The sequence below is a fragment of the Mytilus edulis genome, chromosome 9, assembly GCF_963676685.1.
Source record: "Mytilus edulis chromosome 9, xbMytEdul2.2, whole genome shotgun sequence".
Lineage (NCBI taxonomy): Eukaryota > Metazoa > Mollusca > Bivalvia > Mytilida > Mytilidae > Mytilus > Mytilus edulis.
In genome coordinates this window covers 48325797-48350131 of record NC_092352.1, presented here as the reverse complement: position 1 = coordinate 48350131, position 24335 = coordinate 48325797, and the positions used below count along the sequence as shown (strand labels likewise).

At 31.2% G+C, this 24335-nt stretch overlaps 1 protein-coding gene across 1 annotated transcript in view; it reads left to right on the top strand.

Moving 5' to 3' along the window:
* LOC139490002 (sushi, von Willebrand factor type A, EGF and pentraxin domain-containing protein 1-like) overlaps positions 1-24335 on the top strand; it is a 38836-nt gene extending 14501 nt beyond the window's left edge. The window contains exons 8-23 of the mRNA XM_071276855.1: positions 20-208; positions 450-634; positions 900-1185; positions 1640-1801; positions 2580-2741; positions 2884-3076; positions 3677-3846; positions 5283-5465; positions 6147-6377; positions 6703-6873; positions 7461-7664; positions 10315-10497; positions 11236-11391; positions 12908-13055; positions 21172-21273; positions 24107-24335. Coding sequence (XP_071132956.1) covers positions 20-208; positions 450-634; positions 900-1185; positions 1640-1801; positions 2580-2741; positions 2884-3076; positions 3677-3846; positions 5283-5465; positions 6147-6377; positions 6703-6873; positions 7461-7664; positions 10315-10497; positions 11236-11391; positions 12908-13055; positions 21172-21273; positions 24107-24335 — 2954 coding nt within the window. The remainder of the gene's footprint in view (positions 1-19; positions 209-449; positions 635-899; positions 1186-1639; positions 1802-2579; positions 2742-2883; positions 3077-3676; positions 3847-5282; positions 5466-6146; positions 6378-6702; positions 6874-7460; positions 7665-10314; positions 10498-11235; positions 11392-12907; positions 13056-21171; positions 21274-24106) is intronic.

Sequence of the window (24335 nt, the reverse complement as noted above, 5' to 3'; positions counted from 1 at the left end):
ATTTGAAATCAAATTTCAGTATCAAATGGTTGTCCAGATATAGTACCACCGGCCCATGGAGCTATAGCATGTGACGTTTGGGTTGGCGGAAGATTTTGTCATCCTTTTTGTTCCCTGGGATATTCTGTATTATATCAGTTGCCAAATTTCCTGATTTGCCAATCTAATGGAATTTGGTTACACCACAATGAGATATCAGATTGTTATGGTAATAAAAGCTTTACAAAAAAATCTAAATGAGTAAAATGCTTTGACAATTATAAAGGAATAAGTCAAATAAAATTCAAAATTCAAAACAACAAGATTTAATACATAGATTAATAATTTTGACTTTCTGACTGAAATATATATTATATACAATATGAAATATGCTTTTTTACATATTTGGCTTTTGATCATTTTAACATTATTCTGTTCATTAATTAAGAATCTATTACCTCATTTTATAGAAACGTACCACAGTGGTAGATATCATACGTCGATGACAGCTGAATTTTATTTCACGGGTAACTGCAACGATCCAGCAACTCAGGCAGAGATAAAGAAGACATTTATGACTGCAATTGAAAGATCTTTAAATTTTCTAGTAACGAAACATTGCAATACAACTGAATGCAATGTTGGAAATGTGCAGGTATTTTAATTACATATAACTGAAATCCTTATTTTCAATTACGTAGTATTTAATGGGAAACAGTTAGCCTAAACAGATTTTAAGTAAATATTTAAGAAAAATCCAGTACATTCTACACGAAGTATAAAAGGTAAGTTTTAATTTTTTGAATTGTTATTTTAGGTACAGATGATATAATAGAATTTAATTTTATCGTTCACTCATAGGAGGTAACTTTTTCTTTTCAGATATTTCTGATTGATCTTGTTTTTGTTTTTAAATACAGGTAATATGTCCAGAAAAATCTAGGAAAAGGTCAACAAATAACATGATAATGAATACAGATATTTCTTTCGAGTTCGGAAATGGTACACTTACATCACATCAATATGAAACTGAAATGTATACTATTATAGAGCTTACTAATTCATTAGAAGCAGATTTGAAATCAGATAACTTTTCTCTTGTTTTAAATGGTCAGCATACTTATCTTCTCCAGCTGACATCAAGTGATATACAAATAGATTGTTCTGATAACTCTCTTGCTGTGTACAACAACATCATTTCCTGTGGTAAGTTATTTAGAGATTGCAGATACAAAAGAGACACTGAAAGCTAATAATTTAAAAAGATTTTGACAATAAATTTTCGAAATTCGATAGAAGTCGCAAAGATATACAGGTTGCAAAAAACTACACAAAACATTTATGACATAGCAACACTAAAAAACTGGGGAGATATCATGTCTTCCAGACACTGGAAGAATACAGATCCGGCCCCACTCGTGGTAATTGTCCTCTTACTAATGGTAGTTGCAAATATTGACAAATGACAATGTTTCAAGAACTTCGTTTTTTGATGAATTTGTAAAAATCTGTAGTGATATCTTTTTTCCAGATATTCCCTTATTAAAATCATGTAATTATATGCTCTTTGACAAGCTTACATATGTATTAAATTTTGGAATATATTTGTCTCCCTTAATAAATAGTTTTTTGTATTTGGTTTTTTTTTTTTAATTTTCAGTGCAATGTCAACCTGGCACTTTCTATGACGACAGTTCAAAAACATGTAGTACATGTTCCAGGGGTTCTTACCAAACACATTTTGGTCAGAATCAGTGTATTCCTTGTCCCAATTATCAAAAAACAGCACGAAAGGGGGCAACTGATGTATTGGAATGTGAAGGTAATGAATAAAGCGAAAAAAGGATATGAGGGCATTAGCAGTTTTTTTTGGTTTGAAGGTCGACAAGCGTGCGTTTCATTGTTAGTTGTTAATTTCCAAATCACTCAGGCTATTAGCTATAATGTTTTGAATAATTTTTCTCAAGAATGCAAGAAGTATGCAGGATATCTGGTTTTTAAAATTTGGATATGAGCATTTCTAACTATGTTTATAAAACAAAATTCAATCACAAAAATACTGAACGCAGAGAAAAATCCAAAATGGAAAATCCCTAATCAAATGGCAAAATCAAAGGCTCAAACTTTTTAAACGAATGGATAACAACTGTTATATTTCAGACTTGGTACAAACATTTTCTCGTGTAGAAATGGTGGATTAAATATGGTATTATAGTTAGCTAAACCTCTCACCTGTATGACAGTTGCATCAAGTGCCATTATATTGACACCGATATGTTCAAGATGCAGGCTTCGGTTAAAACAAATTAAAAACACTTGTTTTCCCTTCGTTTAATAACCGCTGATAATGTGTACACGTAGTCTTTAATTAATCTACTATTATCTTCAGGTTCTTTTTTACATGAATATTTTATTTGGTAATTTTTTTTTCGTTACAACCAGAAAGGTTAAAAAAGAAAACATAGATGTGCAACGGGTTATTGCTTACTCAATAGGTTGGCATACAGACTATTAACTTTTGAGTTTAGTTTTAATTGGAGTAGTGTAGAAGAACGATATGATATTATCAAATACAATTTACCAAAGCTGCTAAATTGTAGATGGCTGTAGACCTGGTACTTGGTCCTGGAATGGGATCCCACCATGCGAAGAATGTGATGTTGGTTATTACGAGAATAATTACGGTTCTACAGACTGTAAAAGATGTCCTGGGAATCGGATTACATTGACGGGGAGGAGTGACAATGTATCCAATTGTTTTGGTAAGAATTAAAAATTTAAATTTGTTTGATGTTGTTTTGGGTAGTCATAAAATAAGTGTCAAGTTATAATTCCAAAGAAATTCAATATTAATAATCAGAGAGAACAGTTTCTTTTATGTGTAATGCAATTACTTTTTTTCAGATTATGATCTTGTTTTCTCTAGTAGCACTGACTCTTATACTGAACTGAAAATGACTGGTATACCACTTCAAACCCCATTTGTTGTGACTTTCCATATCCACTGTCATCCTGCTTGTCAAGGAACCTTTTTTCGACTGGTTTCTTCTGCATCTGAGAATTTCGAAATGACATCAAATTCTTTTATCATTAACACGTATGTTTGCATCTAATATATAATATTGAATAATAAAATGACCAAGAATTTGTACGGTTAAACGTCAATGATTTATAAAAAGTTGATTTATTAATATTTAGTAAAACAAAGCTTTAAGACAAGTCGAACTTAAAGCTTGAATTAAAGCATTGCATTACGCATTTGGCATTGAGAATGATAATTTACAATCGGATTGAAAAAGCAGGCTAAACAGTATCTGTTCACGACTAATCAGAAGTTTTCAAATGAAAAGAAGTTGGTCATTCATAACAAAGACGAAGTTGAAGAGTATTATAACCAAAAAAAACATTATGCCAAAAGGACTAAGTACATATATGCCGGAGGGGTAGTGACATTTTCAAGTAATTTAACATGTAAATTTTCTAATTGATATATAGTAGTATTTCATGTCAACGCAAGTGTTGATATATACTTCGGACGAAATATTCAACAACAATGACACCGATTCAATGGGTGAAAAACTCATATTATTTTGGGTTAAAAACGTTTAACGAATGTGGACCAGTTCAATAAACGTCTTTTGTGCTTATTTCAATATAATAGATGTTAAACTGTGATAATGTTTCTTCAACTTAATAGGCATGTGTATCAAATTTTGGAAAATCTTGATTTTTCAAAGAAGTGGTGTCACATTGCCATACATATCAGCAAAACTGAAAGTTCCTTATTTGCCGATGGAGAATTACAAGCACTATACAAGAACGAAGTCTTTTTTGCAGATGCTGCTGACGTAAATATAACATTAGGAGGTTAGTCCAATATTGTCCATTAATTTTATTAGTTGAACTAATGGAAAGAATGACAAGATTGAATATTTCGAAATAAATCAAATCAGAGAAATTACCGCAAATATAAAAACATTTAAAAAAAATATGAAATTTATCGACTAAGGTCCTTGACTAAAAATATTTCGACTCTTTTAATTTTCATAAATTTCTTTGACCCTTTGACAAAAATATGAAAATATGTTGGATTTATAGCCGTTAGACAAACACTAATTTTGATAATCGAGAAGCTTACTATTTCCATAACAATGGAATGTTATTTAACCCCCAGCTGATTTTTACAGAGATATCTCCCTGTAATGCTATGTACTGTCTAAAAGAGCCATAAGATAAAGATATCAAAATAAAGTATGGTTCTTATTTTTGGGTTCAATTATTATGAAATTGAAATAAGAAATAAATATTTGCTTCAAGCAGACAGTTTGTTTTCAGATTTGTCAAAATAAACACAGAAACATCGCTTATGAATTATTCACGTGCAAGCGGATATTTCGAACTCATTAAATCTGTATTCATGTAAACTTTAATAGATCACTATAGAAAGAGATGGGTTATGCATGAACTAGGCGTGTTCAGTTATCAAAGGAAACATATTATATTGAGATTGAAACAAAGGTAACCCAATTTGTTGAATGGTTTGAACTAGAAATACTCATTCTTTCACAGGATAAAACGATTATTAACATTTTTTTTACCTTTAATATGAAATAAGACAGACCTACAAAATTCGATTGCACGAGTTCGCAATCTATTTTTTTTATCTGTGTTTATGTTTATATCGGACTATATGGCCGACTGTTGTCTTCGGAGGTCACCTCGATAATTAGTTAGATGGCGTCTAGTCTAGAATAAAATAAAAAGGAAACCTGAAACATACCGTTTATTTAAGATTTTTTTTATTAATTTGGGTCAAAAAGGGGGGACAAAATTTAACAGCTTATACCCGTTTATGTATGCATTCACTTTGATTATAAAACACAAGAGAAAAAAATGTAACACCTTACGCTTTCTTTTAAAGCATAATGAATTTATTTTGAAAATTTTATAAATATTACACTATTATAACGATGTGAATCTTCACAAAAAGTATTCATGTTTAACTATACCACAAGTATTGACAACCAAGACTTCGCGACCGAAGAGAACTAATAAAGTCACATGTAAACAAATTAAAATCAATAAATTGTCATTTTATCTAAATAATGCTTTAGTATGTATCATTCTCAATAGTGCCACAATAAAGCCATTTGCCGCTTCTACAGTCAGAAAGATTTTTAAATTGCTATTTATGTTTTATGATATTGAATATTTATAAACAACAACATTGATATATTCTTTTGTTCAACTGACTAGTTGGTGGTGATTATTATCATTACCAAATCCGTTACTTTTTATAACAGGAAAGCATTTTATGGGCGCCATTTCACAGTTCAATATAGTTCCACTCCATGTGTATTTGAATAATACGCATTTATATTCAAAATGTGGCAGTGAAGGTGCGCCTGTCGGATTTACCAACTGGAATGAATTCGCTCATAGCAATTTGATTAATGCTTACATTAACATACCGTCCAAATGCGATGGTAAGTACCATAATTATTTGTTATTGTTTATTAGTAACGCTAAAACAACAAAGGAACTTTTGAAAAAATCGTTGCATTTATAATCCGAACAAAGCCTGTTTTTAAAAATGAACAAAATGTATTCCTGTGTTGACCATCTATAATTCCTTAATAAACTTTACGAAGCTTTATATTGTTCGAAATACAAAATATTTTTAACCCAAGTAATAGATGACACTTGTTGTATTTGGCAAAACGTATCGGCAAATTGGATTTGCAATGCTCTTCAACGTCGTACTTGATTTGATATTAGAACTTTTTTGAATGGAGTATCAATGATGTGTCCTTTTTCGGCGACATGCACGTCTTGGCCACAAAATTATTAGCCTTATGTTTTCACTTAAATTTTGTTTTCACACACAAGCACTTTTTTGTTTAAAAAAGGAAAATGGCCATATAATAATTGAAATAAAAAGTAATAAAACATTGCGTATAACATGTAGTTGTTTATGCAAGTCAAGCAATATTGCTTATGATTTCTTCAGAAACAAGTAAGTATCGTATGATTACATCAGTAATATAAATTAGTTGATGTGGTAAAGTTATAAAATGGTCCACTGATGTAAAAAAAAAATTTGCATGTTATTTTTTATATAGGCCATTTTATTTATTTAATTGAATTATTTAGCTATTGTCTTATAGATTATGATGATTGTCAAATGAGTCCTTGCGTGAATGGAAGCTGTACTGACAAACTTTTGGGATATAATTGTGCTTGTTTTGTTGGGTTCACCGGAAACAACTGTCAAATAGATATTGATGACTGCATTGCACATGTCTGTCAAAATAATGCAACTTGCATAGATGGAGTAAACAGTTATTCGTGTTCGTGTGACTATGGAGATACAGGAGAGCTATGTGAAATTGCAATGGGTAAGTACTTTTTCATAGACTCTATGTTTTTCTATATTGTAAGCTATACATCCATTTTTCAGGGAGGGAAAATAATTTGAATATACATACATATCAGTAATATCAACAAAAAAAAGTAAATTTAAGTAATAGATTTTTATTCTTTATTTCTTTTATTTCTTTATTATATATTTAGGCCTTGGTTATTATCAAAATTTTATTCTTGGACTGTATAGATTGATATTCATGGGTTTGTAAAACATCATGTGATCATATATGTCAGAAAATGTAATGAATGCATGATTTTGATCAGCGACCTTTTATGATAAATTAAACATTTTAAAAGTTGACGGTAGTTGGTCGGACTGGGATAACTGGACGGAATGTTCTGTAAGCTGCGGAAATGGAACAATTCAACGTCAGCGGTCATGCTCGAACCCTCTCCCAGATAATGGAGGACATGTGTGTGAAGGGCCAGATACAGAAAATGACATATGCAGCCTAGAACCTTGTCGAGGTACTGTCTGATCTTTTTCACCTTAGAACGTAAAAATTACGATAATAAAAATATTCAGCAGTTTCTTCTGGTTTTCAATACTAAAAATAATTCTCTGAATAGAAAGTATATTGGTAAGCATTTCTTATTCAATCGTTGGTTGATTGATTAATTACTAAGTGTTTAACATGACTTTAAGCACTTTTGTTGTGTTTTTTTAATGGTGACAATTTATTTGCGGAGGAAGCCGAAATGCCAGGACAGAATGAAAGAGATTTTAACCAAATAGCATACAGCATCCAAATGTTTACGTCGTCACAATACATTTTTAAAATAAACAAAAACATTATTAATATGAAATTATTAACACCGAAAATAAAATAACATTTTATTGACGTTTCCTAATATTCCTGGCTGAGTATGAGTTTTTTGTATGCATGTTGTGTATTCCATTTTGTATGCATGTTGTGTATTTCCATTTTTTTCATTAGTAGGGTCATTTTAATAGCATTCTTAGTTGTTGATTGTACATGAATGATAAAATGTCTTGATGTCCTGAAATTATTCATTTAATTGATAAAATGATCATATTTCTACCTTTGGTATAGTATGCAAGGAGCTAATTGAACCAAGTAACACTTCACTGTCATGTGTAAACAACAGTGACACAATAACATGTGTACTAAGTTGCGACGACGGATTTGCCTTTGACATCGATGTGAAAGAAGAATATGTATGTGGAAATGAAACTTACTACTACTGGGATTTTCAGACAAACGATAACCCGTACGGTCGGCTACCCCACTGTACAGGTAGTATTCATATTTGATATGACTAGAAAAATATGATTGAAGTGACATGTTTTCGCTCGGTTTTGGTTTGTTACCCCGATTTTGTTTTTTGTCCATGGATTTATGAGTTTTGAACAGCGGTATACTACTGTTGCCTTTATTTAATAGATGGAAATTACAAATAGAAAAATTCAATTTAAATTTTCAACCCTTGGTAAATACTTCTTTTTGTAAACCATCCGACAGTTTTTTAGGTAATTACACACGGTATCTTGTTACAGACAAAACAAAACCGACTTACAAAGCTTTTTTAATTTCATTTTCAGAAATATTTTAATACATGATGCACTGTCAATCAAAAATCCAAATTTTATAACATCTTATAAATCCAAAATAAACGGTTTTTAACATGAAGGGTGGTCCACTGCATCGTAATAAGCTGTTAACTTACTGTCAGTTTTTTATATATTTAGAAACCTGATATTTCTGATCAATACATGCACCTGCATATCAAAATTAGAACAATCAATACATCAATAAGTTTTAAACATTTATCAATGGGAACACAAATATTTTTATTCTCCTTGTTAAAAATACATATAATAATACATGACAAATTATATGCACCAGCGATTTTCTTGATGAATCTTAATCAAGAACGCTAAAAGTCGAATATTCAAATTGACCAAAATGATCTTTAGCTTCTTAGTTGAAACAGACAATTTACGAAAAATGTGATTTCCATGGTCATCAAATTTCTTTTCATTTTCATTTTTATTTCTTTTTAGAGAAACGGATGCATGCCCAAAACGAAAATTTTATTCTTAATCTAATATTTTAATTCAATGTGAGCATACATCGTGGACGTGGCCGGGTACGTGAACATCCCAACAACAAAAAGACACTATGTACAGATTTGAGAATACTCGCAGTAACTGACAACTAATAAAAAAAAATACATAAAAGTCGAAAATATGCAATATGTCAATTTTATTAATATTTGAAATGATATAGAAACTGAAGAAGTTTTAACTCCCTGAGGCAAAGTTGATCTTAGAGGGATTTGACTATATGTTTGTTTCCTTTTAGTTTAAATAGTTCTTCAACTATATCGGTTTCCTTTAAATCATTGGCTTTCAATTATTCGGCATTTAGCATTTCTGATAAAGGTTAATTCAAAAAGATGTACGGGTAAATGAAATTATATCGGATATGTTCCTTACGTTGTAACTACAATCCCCTTCCCTTTCATGAATGTGACCTACCGAATTAGACTATTGACCGTATTTGTTATCACATAAGCAACGGATGCCACATGTGGAGCAGGATCTGCTTACCCTGCCGGAGCACCTGAGATCACCCCTAGTTTTTTGTGGGGTTCGTGTTGCTTATTCTTAAGTTTTCTATGTTATGTCATGTGTACTATTGTTTGTCTGTTTGTCTTTTTTTTCATTTTTAGCCATGGCGTTGTCAGTTTATTTTCGATTTATGAGTTTGACTGTCCCTGTGGTATCTTTCGTCCCTCTTTTATACAGTATTGTATTCAATTATTCTTTAAACAAAATAAAGGTTTTAATTACGTTAAGGTTTTCCAACAAACTCTGTGTCAAAATTGTGCACATTTATTTATAGCCCACCATTACATGCATTATGTATGACAAAAGTCTTCAGTATACAAGATTAACTTCTATAACTGTTCTCCTTAATACTTTAAAAGATTAATCGATCGGTATGAACATTTTCAGAAGTTGTCCAATCATCCAAAATCCACGTCGATCATTCAGCGTATTACGACTTCGAGGGATGTGGTACGTTACTCAGTTCCGGTATCAAAAACAAGATAACTACTAGAATTGAGTCCGCTACACAGAAACTTACATGTGTTACGTCCAACATCTGCATAGTGTCAAGCAATAAGGTTATCAATTGCGATAATTCAAGAAGGAAACGAGATAATAGCACTTTTGTTGGTTTTACAGTGAAATTTACATGTGATATACTAAAACGTAAGTTAGTCATTTTAGTTTCTGAAGACATTGGTGAAAAGCGCAGAACAGCGAATTTAAAAAAAAACTGTTATAAAAACAAAATTTTTAGAAATACTTATGATTGTATATCTCAGAAATAAATAACGTAAACGGTACCAGAAGCGCAATTCGACAATCATTGTTACTTCAGTGATTCCCCATGCCAACATATAGGAAATTCTAAAGCTCATAAAAAATGATAAGCTATTAACCAAAAAAAGGGACAAAAAGTAAAGCCACATTCGGACAAGAAATCAGACCGTAGCTGTTTTCGGCAAAAATATTTGGGATTTCGGTTCTCAATGCTCTTTAACATCTTACTTCTTACTGTTTCGAGCATCACTAATAATTCGTTTGTCGATGAAATGCACAAATGTGGTACAAAATGATAAGCCTGGTATCTATGATGAATTTATTTTAAAAAGTTAATACTCGTACAAAATGTAGCTATGGAAATGATTAGGTTGTATGTTATGTCTTTCCATACCTTTAAAAACATGGAATGTTTGGCTATAGATTTAGATTTTTCCTTGCCAACACAATAGATCAACTTCAAGACATGGTAATATATCATTGTGATATAGAACATTTATTGAATTTGCATGAATGTCTCTGTTATATTTTTGAATCACTTACTTTTATAGACGGTACAGAGACGTGTTTTTATGGACTAGAAGATGCTATAAAAGAATTAATAGATATGGAAAACGGAAATGAGTTCGATATACCACACAATAGTATTACACATACAATTTTACCTAATAGTTCTTCATCGAGCAGCAGTCTAAATTGCCCATTAGGCACAATACCATTCATTGCATACTGTGGTAATTATTTAGTATAGACATGATGATATCCTTCAAATTTAAACATGAAGTTTGATTAACTCAATAGCCAATCGGTTACATATGACTTTTGAACAATTGTATACTACTGTTACCTTTACATACATGTACTGTTATCTATGAAGTGCTTAAATACCTGGCAATCAGTCTTTTGATCTTAAAGAGAAATTATGTTAAACGAATATGCAATATATGCAATAAGCATGTATGTAGAAATTCAATGAAAAGATTTGATTTTGTTTTGTGTATAAAATACTGGGACAGATGAAGCCTACCTCCGGATGCGGGATTTTCGCCTTGTGTTGAAGACACATTAGTGGCATTTGGCTGTGTTCCTTCTCCTTGTTCAAGTTGTTGTCTTTTTTAAAACAGATCCCGCGTTTTTATACATGATTTTATGGATTATGTTTCATTAAAGCATTTAAAATATTTTTAAATCAAGCTTATTGTAATAATCTTATTAGCTTGGTATTTCTATTGATCAATTCCCTTATATTTTATGTTATATGAAATATAATGTTTGACGCAGCAAGAGTGGCAAAAACACTGCAAAGCAGATTTTTTTCTGAAACTTTCCTTGGTCTATTGTGGTTTGTATCTTCTACTTGACTGATGCTTTTCGTTTTCTTATATCAATCATAAAACTAGAGTAATCAGACGAAAGCACATGAACATGTAAATGAAGTATTTTTTTTTCATTTCCTTCCCCTTATTTTGCAGTACCTTGTAGCATTGGTCACTTCTGTAAAAATGAAGAATGCCTATCATGTGCTAAAGGATCTTACCAGGACCAAACAGGTCAAACGTTCTGTTTTTCATGTCCCAATGGAATGACAACGGAAGGAACGGACTCTGTATCTATTGGTGACTGTAATGGTATGTATCAGTGTATACATATACTTTCATTATATTATGATCTTAGTGAATATGAAAGTATGCAGAATAACAACAGAAACATCTATTGAATACAGAATTGATCTAATTAGAATAATAAAAATAGAATAATGGGGTAATGGTGTGCAACAGTATAAAGAATAACTGAGGAACATGAAAAAACTTAGTTATGAGCTCTCAAAAATCAAATTTGAAAGAAGTACAGAATGAAAAAATCATAAAATTACAGATAATGTAATTCTAAAATAAGTTTCATTTGTATTTTACAGAATAAATGGTATATTTATAGATTAATAAAAGTCACTAAGAAATCCATGAATGCAGAAATGCATGTCCTTAAATGGTGTTTGTGTCTTGTTTGTGCACATCAGTACGGTTTTCTACATTCTTTATCTTCATGACATATATGTGCATTTCCGAGAGAAGAGTGCATGTAGTATAAACTAGAGGCTCTAAAACCCCTATTTCGCTTACCTGTATCTAGCTACTGAAGATCACTTATCATTATTTAAATTAGTTTTCAAGTTGTGATTAGTTGAACTATTTTGTTTACAATTTCCCCATAAACTTTAATAGTAAAAAGTAAATACAGAGGCTAGAACTAGGAGGAACATTCAAAAAGGAAAGTCCCTAATCAAATGTTCGATTTGAGAGTATAACGGAAAGCTAGTGAAAAAAAAAGATAATGCTAAAAATGCATGCATCAGAGAATGAAATCAATTAAAACAATTACTTAACTTTTTTAAACCCTTATGTTCATGGCAGCCATGTTGATTTGATATCAAGGTCTTCGGATACATTTTTAATTAAGATAGCCTATTGCAAATTGTTGCAAAGTTGAATTATGTTTCACAAGGTGGATTAATTGCAGAAGATTTTTGTTAAAACTAACTATCATTTAAGAAATATTATTTAAAATTGATTATAAAGAGCATTAAATCCATTAGGGGTCATTTATTAATCTATAATAATATTGAAGATAATAACAAAAAAATGCGGGGTCATCAGGCATATCTTTTTTAACTAGATACCCTTAAGATGACTGTGGCCAAGTTTGGTTAAATTTGTCCCATTAGTTTCAGAGGAGAAAGTTTTTGTAAAAGTTGACGGACGACGACGGACGATGAAAAAGTTTGCTTGGCCAATTTGGCGAGGTGAGCTAAAAAAAAGATGGAATAGTATATAAAACATCGATTATATTTAATCAACAATTTGGAGTTCATCTCAAACGTCTTTTATAATATGTTTAGGAAATTATTCATGTTCTATTAAAGCTAAGTTGGTTACCGTAACTGTTGGTCTGTAAGGATCGTAAGAATATAATAATATACCTTGAAATATAGATTTGGTTATTAAGAACACCAACTATGGGTATATAGTCAAATGTTAAAAGCCTCTAAAAAGTGTAGTTTGTCTCAGATATCTAAAATTAACATTTGATCTATTCTGCAAAATGTATCATATTAAAAAGTGTATTTCTATATTTTTCATATTAAAGTGCCAACACCTACATCTGCTAAGGAGAGTAATTGTAAGTATTGTCCTTATTTCCGATTACTATCAAATATGTGGCACCAAACAAAATTCTTGTCGGCACATACAAATTCCATTACAACAATTATAAGGGCGTTTAGATGCACCTCTACGTTAACGCTTTTTTTCTTTATCAAAGATGAATGATGCATTCTAATTTTTGGATCGGTAAACACATTATATCCGTCTTTTTGTTCGCGCAAAAAAAAATTGACAAGACAAAACACAAGTTTTTACAATCACAAAGAGGTGTACAGGATTTAGAAAGGTTAAATAATCGTATGTTCCTATCTACAATTGTATCATGGTAACGGTTTTATCCACTAATATAATATTTGTAAAGTGACAACGTAATAAATGTGTAAATTTATCATTGTTTTTATTGATTGAAAAGATTTTCTTATCGTCATTTCTAATTATTTTAAAAATTATCGAATTTCTGTTGTCGATTTTGTTAATATAATTAAGAAGATGTGGTATGAGAACCAACGAGACAAGTCTCTATCAATGTCACAATGTATAGACGTTAATAATTATAGATCATATTATTGCCTTCGACATGGAGCCTTGAATCACATCGAACAACAAGCTATAAAGAGCCCTCAGACTGACCTGTAAATGGATTCAAACAGGAACACTAGCGGTCTTATTTTAAACACAAACGAGAAACGAGAAACACATATGAACAACACCAACAAAATACAACAATTAAACAATAGGTTCCTAACTTGAGACAGATTCTATAAATGCAGCGGGTTTTAACGTTTTAACAAGCGCCAACCTCCACCGTAAACTGAGAAAGGAATTTTACATTAAAACATAAATAGAAGCAATAGACAATTTCAATTGAAATGGCTAAACTCGATTAAAACTCTTAGACATTTAAACAAAATATTGTCTGGTAAAACGATGAACTTTGACACTATTAATACAATATTAATAAAAAAAAAAGAAAAAGATGTTGGAACAGTTTAAAATAAAACCAACTCTGACCTGGGTTAAAATGATGTCAGCAGTACGAGTACAAAAGTGAAAAATTTCGTCATATTAAATTCTCATCAAAGATGGTACATGTAAAAAATAGTGAAACGTTTTATAGCACTGAATCAGTTAGCAAATATTGGAATACAGAAATGTATTACAAGTTATGTTCACAGTTCAATTTAGTATGAATGAACGATTCAGTTGCGGATCTAGTAATGGTCATAAGTGTTGGCCAACTGACTGCCTAAGACGAGTCCCGCTCCAGTCATACTTTAGTGATTCCCTGTATAATCAACCAAATGTTTCCGCCTCTGCAGTTTGAGAGTATTACTGCAAAACCAATTAATGAAAACAAATCATGCAGCAAAGACTAAAACCAATTTGAACAATTTCTTTAAATTTTAAATGTTTAGGGGAATAATTTTTCCCAGCAAATTTAATCACTATGTAATTTTGATTTGTTTTATAAAAAAGAATGATGTAACACCTCAGTTTTCTTTTTGTATCTATAACTTTTCGTTTCATCAATCTTTCACAAAGTATGTGTACAACAGTTTCCAGGATAATTTGAATTTCTACTTGTTTGGCTGTATAACTATTTTGTGCTGAGCGTCACTGATGAGTCTTATGTAGATGAAACGCGCGTCTGACGTATTAAATTATAAGCCTGGTACCTATGATAACTATTGACAAAAACTGCAATTGATAGAAAACCATAATATATAATGAAATTTGGTCCAAAATAGCAATTAAATAAATCTGTTTTATATAATTAAGAAGTTGTGGTATTAGAACCAACGAGACAAGTCTCTATTAAAGTTACAATGTATAATATGCGTGACAGAGCAGAGTAAAATATATTTAAATTAACAGATTATTACTATTCTATTTCAGTAAGCATTATTTTAGGAGTGTGTATTAGCATTCCAATCCTTGTCATTTTAGTGGTTGTTACTGTGGCATTTTGGAGACAAAAAGGGTAGGTAACAAATTGTTATCTTGTAGTATTTACAATTGTATCACTGTGGGAAAGGTATTTGCTAATCTTCCAGACGTAACTACTTATAATAATTCTGTTATAAACTAAACATAAAAAATGTTTGGCTACATAAGTTTTCATAATAATGTGCAAATGATAAAGAACCATAAAAATCACGAACACTGGGTAATCGTATAAACTCAAAAAGACGTGAGACATGTTATTTGACCAAGTTAGAATCTCCATGACATGCTTTTATTAACCTCCTCGTGAACCTACATTCTGTTTAAATGTCACATTTTTTTATAAAGATACAATAGTTCAATTCCGAGTCAGATGTTCCTTTTCACAGCAAAATCTTAGGAATAAGATTGACTTTTGATTGAAGGATTTACTGAAATATTCATAAGGGAGAGGCGAAAGATACCAAATTAATACACTAACTTGCGAGTATTTTTTCTCGTTTTAATATTTGTGAACTGATTAATTCAGCTATTTGTTTAAATACATTTGTTTTGAAAGTTTTGTGTCAGATACATACTCCTGTTAATAAAGTTTCCAAAGTGTGAGCACATGCGTCATACTTCATTTTAGGTATAAAGATAAGATAGGACAGAATATATGCTACTATCGAAAAATGGAAAATTCACTTTTTGAGATTTCAAATAATCTCGTTTATTATAAGCAATAGCTAGCAGACGTCTTTCTTTGTCATTATCGTAGAATAAGGAAGATATTGCCCCGACTTTCAATTGCTTTAAAGGAAAATAGTTATTGTTTGAACTTGAAGTTTCTTTAGGTAATTTGCAATCCGTATACACGTATACACGTATGTAACTGCAACTGATAAATAAAAACTATAGTAAAAGCTGAATAAAATTAAAAATAAATAAAGTAATTGTTAAATGATTGCCGGTAGGAAAATCTTCCATCAGTGATCAACTTGCGTAGAAGTTATCATCCACGGTCACTATTGGCACTTCAAATCCCAAACTTTATAACAGACTCCTAAAGAGATATAATAAACATAGACAATTAACATATTGATGTATCTTAAAAGATACATTTTAATATACGGCCTCAATATAATAAATTAATTCCGTCATTACGCATTAACCATTATACGGTGTTTTAATCTATACGCCTTCATATATTTGACTGCTTTGATGGTATATGGGTTGACCATGATATCGGATCGAGTTTAAACACTGTGTCTAAACCACACCGGCAAAATTTGTTCGGACTCGATGGTATATAACATCCGGCACAATAACGGAACATTAATAGACAGAAGAAAGCTAGGTTTCTCCTTATTTTCTTATTTTTTTTTATGATATCGAAGAATATACATACATATACAACTATTTTCTATTGTGATATGCAATATTTTCTACAACCGTTCTATATTAACGGAGAAATAAGTAAAAATGCACGTCAAAATGACGAATTGAGTGAACCTTGCCTCGAAATTGTTTAATTTCTCGTTAAATTGTTCACATTGTACGGAAAGAAAGGTACGAAAAGATAGATACGGACACGGAGATTGCAAAACTTGTTTTTATGAACATCTCAATACTTGTATCTCTGAGTATGGAACGAAAGAAATGGGTCATGTCAAATAAAAATACACCGGTTTCGTCATTGTTGTTTACTACACAATCACCCGGTTTCGTCTATATATATCACCCGGTTTTTTTATATTTTTTTAAAACCAACAATTTATGAAAAGCAACGTTAACACGGATCTGAACATTGTCTTTCGAAAGAATTTAAATATATATTTATTATAAAGTAAACTTGGCGTGTTTACATTTATTTACATAGGTAATTATAGTACTACACATTTTCCTAATGAAAGACGTATCCGTTATTTCACTGATTTTCAAACTAATTTTAAATGGAATATACATATTCAATAGCAAACACTGATATCTAATTATTTTTTTAACATTAACATTATGATATTTTTTTATATATTATTTTTTATTATTTTGAGATACATCGCAATATGTGACCCCCTTTTTTTTTTTAACAAAAAAAACCTAAATAACGCTTAATAAACAAAATTTAAAACATCACCAACAAGTATGCAGAAGTTAAGATTATATTACTAAGAAGTGTGTAAAGATTGATGCAATAATGATAAATCGTTTTGAGATATGGCGCGACATGTTAAAAAAAACACACTCCTGTTTTTTTTACAATGTTCTGTAACTCAAAAATATTTCATTTGATTTTCACTAAAAGGTTTACAGATCGTTTGACCATTTCAAGAAATAACTTTGTTAAGTTTCATGAAAACTAGATACATGTAAGCTGTTATCACGTAACGGTGCGACATGTTTACGCTGGACGGAAGGATAGACGGATAGCCAGACGGACGGACGGACAGAATGACAGATAGATGGAGGAACGGACGGATGGAAGGAAGGAAAGACGGACGGACGAATGTATGCAATAATACGTCCTGTCAAAATTGTGACGGGCGTGTAAAAACGCAATGAAATGAAATAAAAACTCTTAATTAAAGGTCAATACGTTTTATTAGGATATCGGCCAAGTCGATTTATTTGTATATCTTCTTGACTTCCTAAGTCATTTTTGCTATATGACTTTTATATATATGTTTGAAAATAATAGATAGAAATTGATAAAAAGAACTTCAAATTTGTTATTTAAGGGCAATGCAATAACTCCTTTAAGAACTAATGTGAGAATTTTATAGTAAATGGACAAATGGTAGAGCTCAAGATTTTGAAGATAATCATCTGGCCCTTTCGAATTGTCTATGTCTACGGCTGGTTTTAAAAAATTGACATCATGCACTTGCATGCCCCCCTTTGTTTATTTCTTAGCCATGAAGGCCATCTTGGTTGACAAGCCGGGTCACAGTAAATTTTTTAAAACTAGATACCCTAATTATAATTAAAAAAGACATATGATTTTAAATAAGGTTTGTTAAATGCAGCCTAGTAATTTTAGATGTGAACATTTATGTAAAAAATTGTATTGAAAGATAATGAACGACGGTCGACCGGTGCCAAGTGATGAAAAAAAAAACTTTTCCTATTGGGTCAAGTGAGCTAAAAACAATCAAGAATTCCAAACGAAATTACACCGTTCTTGAATTAAAAAAAAAAATGTGTAACAACTGAAAATTTCAAATTTCACGAACCGGATCGGACATAGCAAACAACTTCACTGACGTTTTTTTTTTCAATAAAAAAATAAGACATATTATTTATATTTAAGTGTACGCACTGACAATTCAATTTATGGTGAAGGTCTGTGGCCGAAGGAAAAATAATATAGAAATGAGGTCAAGGGCAAGGACAATGGACATATGGCAAATAGGAAAAAAATCGTTAGATCTGCGTTCCATACTTGTATATGTTACAGTCAAACCATCTAACTTTTGACATATGCAGCTTTATACAAATAGTTCAAAACTCTATGAATTCGAATCACTTAGTGTCGCTTGTTTAAAAATATCAATGAGAATGTTTATAATAAACATAATCAAACTCACATAATCCGATTTCGCGGGTGTCCCTGTTTTCTTATTTCTTACAATATTTTAATTCGGTATACACTTAAAAAGATAAGTGGCGAATCTAGAAGACGTATAGATTGCACCCCCCCCCCCCCCCCCCCCCGACCCCACCTTTGATGCATGGTAGTTGTAATCCTTTTCTTCTTTTCTTCCTATAAACATTCATTTTCCATGTCTATTATGCATGCATATATACATTTGTCTTATCATCAACGTTTATCCTTAAGAAGATTTACTTTTAACGATCCTAGAAAAGATTACATACATAGAATGATTAGATTACTTATAAAGGTGTCCATCCTATTGTACGAGAAAATCCGATATCAATTGTGTGTTTCGATTTTTTAAGACCGTAAAGTTTAACTCTAATTTCAAGTTTAAACATATTTTCCATAATTCATATAGAAACGCATATTTGAGAGCTTTAACCTCAATTTGCGTTATAACCTTCATTTATAAATATGTATTCTGCTGTTAAAATTTTTTGAATGCAAAGTAAAATTAAAATTATTTGTGTTGTATAAGAGTAGGAATTCTAGTGTTTGCTTATTATTTATTTGAATCTGAGACTAATCATATAAATGATAAGCCGTTGTCCTGTGAAAGAACTTGTTTTCTAACGACCCAGTCACAAAACTCCTTTTTAACACTGAAGTTAAATTATCAATTATAATGCAATGCGATTATGATTTTTTTTTATTTGACCAAACCGGGTTATGCATTGTAAAATCTATGACCAAACCGGGTGGTAAACATTGACGAAACCGGCCAGTTCCATTTTGACATGACCAATTTCTTTCGTTCCATACTCAGAAATACAAGTATTGAGATGTTCATAAAAACAAGTTTTGCAATCTCCGTGTCAGTATCTATCTTCTCGTACCTTTCTTTCCGTACAATGTGAACAATTTAACGAGAAATTAAGCAATTTCGAGGCAAGGTTCACTCAATTCGTCATTTTGACGTGCATTTTTACTTATTTCTCCGTTAATATAGAACGGTTGTAGAAAATATTGCATATCACAATAGAAAATAGTTGTATATGTATATATATTCTTCGATATCATAAAAAAATAAGAAAATAAGGAGAAACCTAGCTTTCTTCTGTCTATTAATGTTCCGTCATTGTGCCGGATGTTAGATACCATCGAGTCCGAACAAATTTTGCCGGTGTGGTTTAGACACAATGTTAAAGGGGCCCTATCTGTCAAATTCATGTTGGTGTTGACTCAAATTCTCATATTTCATTTAAAACGAGTTAAAACATGTATGACAGTCTAAAATAAACAATTGACAGAAACATTGGGTCAAGACGCACATTACATGCGTTAATCATCTCTAGCTAAGGGGTTAAATTGAAGTAAACATAAATACTGATTCAATGAGGTTGAATTATTCACTTGTAAGTGTATCTTACATCATCAATGTTTCTTAGCTTTTATATTGAACCATACTAGTCGCTAAAAGGGAAGTATTATTTCACTATTTCACTTTCATTAATGATTGAGCAACATGAAATCATATTTTAGATTTTTTATATATCTCGTAGCTAGTACCTAAGTTTCGTTCCGCTCTATTATTTTTTGTCGAAATCAAGGGCTTTTGACTTTGATAAATTGTTGAAATTTACAGTTATACGGACGATTTTTCTTAACTGCTTCAGATATTGGGTTATTTTTTGGTTTGTGAGTTAACTGCAATGAGTTACAGATACATTTAAGTTTCGTTTTGCTCTTCTAATTTTGCCGAAATTACGGACTATGGAATTTGATAAATTGTAAAAAATCACGGTCATGTGAATTTTCCATATACGCCTTTAGATATTGGGCTGATTTTTTTTTTTTTGGGGGGGGGGGGGGGGGGGGGGTATATATGTGAGGTAACCATGATCAGTTATAGCTCAAGATTACGCTTCGATCCGCTTTGCTTATTTTTTCCTGCTTTTCAAGACTTTGATAAATTGTTGTAAATAACAATTGTCCATACTTATTTCTAAACACCTTCAGATGTTAGGCTGACTTTTGGTAATTGGTTTAACCATGATGCGTTACAGATCGAGCTTATGTTTCAATCAATATGCTGATTTTTGACGAAATTATGGTGATTTGACTTTGCCTTGAGATTTGAAGATCAAAGAGATACTGACCTTTTTTCTATTGTTTGTATGTGAGACTACCATGATGAGTTATATCAAGTTTATGTTTCCTTCAGCTCTGCTGGTTTTCATATCGTTTCAACACATTTTGTTAGATTTGCAGTACATACATCTAATGTATGTCTGTTTAGTTTATAAAGCTTACTTTTCTGATCTTTGGCGTTTCACAGTTAGAGATGTAATGTGTGAATACTTTTAGTTAGATTTCATACTACATACAATCACGAATTTTCATATAGTTACATTGTCTTCGCATTTTTTATTCAATTTTGTTTCCTATTGTTTTTAAATTTCCAAATCACTTGACTATTTCGATTTTTCAAGATACGCTTTCCATATGCAAACAGAAACCCGGCGATTTTTTACAAGAGACATTTGATATTTGTCGTAGATCACATATGTTGCCCTGCATAAAACATTACAAGAAAGTTATGCGTGGCCACATGCAGTGTTAGTCAAATTATGTATTTGATAACAATAAGATTGTACTTGAAAATATTATATAGTAAACTGCATGTTTGTCATTGTTTAATCACTCAATATTTTTCCTTTTTCCAGTCATTTTAAGTCGCATGGGAAAAAGTACAAACACAATAAAAGTGACACACTCAATATTAACTGTGATAGAGTACGCAAGCCTCGACTGGACACCAAAACAATGTAAGTAACAACGTTAACATCAGATGTTTTTCACATATACATTATTAAATGAAAAAGAGAATAAATAAGGGCAACAGTAGTATTGTTGATAAATATTCCGTATCAACTTGACAAATAATACATGATGGTCTTGATGTATAGATTCTGCGTACTGATGTTGTTTATCATCTTAACAACGTGTTATATTGTTCTTTCATCTGGTGTTTTTCTATTATTTATATTACTTTTGGATTGTTTTATGTGATATCTTTTTAACGTGGCCCGTCAATGTGTTTAGATCTTGATCTTAGATAATGTGTATTATCTTTCATTTTTTGCTGGTGTGTTTTGTATATGCGACTTTTTGTGTTTCTTTGGTTCCAATAACGTGACTCTGTACTTTAAAAGATTCCGTGAGTATGCTATTGTTCTATTATATGTCATTATGATATATTTCTATTATGAATTACAAAATACGTTCAACCACAAACGTCAAAATTATTCAATCGCGTAGTGGAATGAACTATTTGTGGATTCTTATAAATTCTATATAACTTTTGGACTATTTTAAATCTCGGTCTATTTCTTAAATTAATTTTTACATACTTTTGATTTTTTAACCCTGTATGCTAACATTGTCCATGTGAAATTTTAAAATTGTAAGTATATACATTGAACGACAAATATATGTGACGTATAAAATTTTATGACGTGTGATTTTATGTGACGTCAGACACACGAATCAATGATTGTGTTTGTAGATATATGTTAATGTGTTCTGTTAAATTGTGTTTACACGACTATGACTGCTGTACCCATATTTTGACTATTTCATTTATTATGTCTGATTAGTTCCCACATCATTGTAAATATAACGGAATGTGATGCGACTGTCATCAAAGTGAAAGGTTTAGCGCTATAAAACCAGGTTTAACTACCATTTTCTACATTTGAAAATGCCCGTACCAAGTCAGGAATATGACAGTTCTTGTCTATTCGTTTTTGATGTGTTTTGATATTTGATTTTGCCATATGATTATTATATGGACTTTCCGATTAGATTTTGCTCTAAGTTCAGTATTTTTGTGATTTTATTTTATACCGTTGTTCAAAAGACATAAATCAATTGAAACAAAAGCAAATCCGATTTATAAAATAAAACGGAGGGAAACGAATCGACTTGGTATGTACAGGACATTTTAAGAAAAAAATGGTTTCGTTGAACCGATGTAGGCAGTAATATATCAAAAATTTGAACAAAAATATCATGACGAAAACGAAACTCTTACAGACTCTTTCATCCTAAGGATGATCAACACGACCCCATCTAAACACAGAGTGAGAACTAATGCGTGGATAGTTCATGCTCTTCTCTTGACACCTGGTGTGTTGCTCATATTTGGTTAAAACACGATGATATTCTCCTTTGGGTTCTTAAAAAGTAGCGATATTACACGAACAAACTGTTTACCTGTGAACCATGTCAAATATATGATGAATCTTAGTGAGAGTTCAAGTTGCCAAATCGGCGTTTTGCATTTGCGTCCACTATTTGTTTTCACTCGCGCCGATTTTTTCTCTCATTTGTGCCGATTGTGTACAGGTAGATTACAGGTGAATATTATTTCTAATTCATCATTATAAACCTCTTCTGAGCCAGAAAACAACAATCTATTTGCAGAGAACAACAGTTATATACATGTTATAATTGACAATTCATAACAAATATGTACAACTGTCTAACGGAAGAGGTTTATAATGATAACATTCACCTGTAATTCACCTGTGCACAATCGGCGCAAATGAACGAATCGTATCGGCGCGAATGAAAGAATCAAATTGGCGCAAATAAAAGATCAAAACTTTATAAAATCGGCGCAAATGTCATACGCCCTTCCAAATGCGTTAATGTATATATTGAAAAGTTCCTACTTGAGTGTTCTGGCTTTTCTACAATCCGAAATAAACACTTCTCTGATATACATGAATTCTACTTTTACGAGCATTTGCTCCAAAGAGTACATGGACGTCCTACGATAAAACCTCCTACAGTTTTTAACAAAGGTCGTTGATACTCTACACGTAGATTGCACATATGTTGCATTTGCGCACCTGCTTATAATTTTTTTTCTTCCTTCATTTTTCCACAAATTAGATATTAATCTTTTCATTAAAATTCATGGAAGAGGGTTCCTAATTTGTGCTATCAACTGTTCTGACAGTTTTTAACCTATGTTCTGGAAACTTCCCAGAAAAATTGCACATATTTTCAAATTGTGCACCTGCTAGTATGGAAAAAGGTTTTAAAATTTGTCCGCCCTTGGGATGTTTGTTTTTTCAGCAATATACTTAAAAGGCTTTTTAAAATCTCTTTGAAAGTCTAAAGAATTTGGCTAAACTCATAAATTGTAACCATGTTAAACTTCTTATATTTTAACGTCATGAAGTAAAAAGATTTTTTTTCTAATTTTTCCATTTCATATTCCACTATGTTTTGATGTTTAGTATAGACCTAACTCCATGTTACAGAAACAATATTTTTTTCTATTTTCTTTTGTATATTATCGTAAGATATACATTTGTAGTAAACAATTATTTTTCTAAGATATGGCGTCAGTCGTGTTTTTGAATTGTCTGTAACTATAAATTTTCAAAAACTTATAGCTCTATAAAAAAGATGTTGTATGATTTCCAATAAGACAACTCTCAATGCTCCAACCCGTTTTGTATGTTTTTCTGTCATTAATATATCTCATCTAATGACAAGTATGAAAAAAATGTGTACGGCAATATCAATAATTACATTATACTGAATTTTCAATTGAAATTGATATTATTTATTCCTTCATTTCAGAAAGTCTACCCACAATTATGATAACAAATCATTTGAATTTAATGTATGTGAGAATTCAACCGCTCGAGTAAGCTATTCGTTTTCTCTTGAAAACCCAATAGAGGAAGACGAAGTCGAAAACATTTCAGAGCCACCAGTTGATGTTAATGAAAATGGATATGGACGGCCAATTTCACCAAGAGAATGTTGGACACAAGAATCTTTGAATGACATTGATATTGATTGTTGA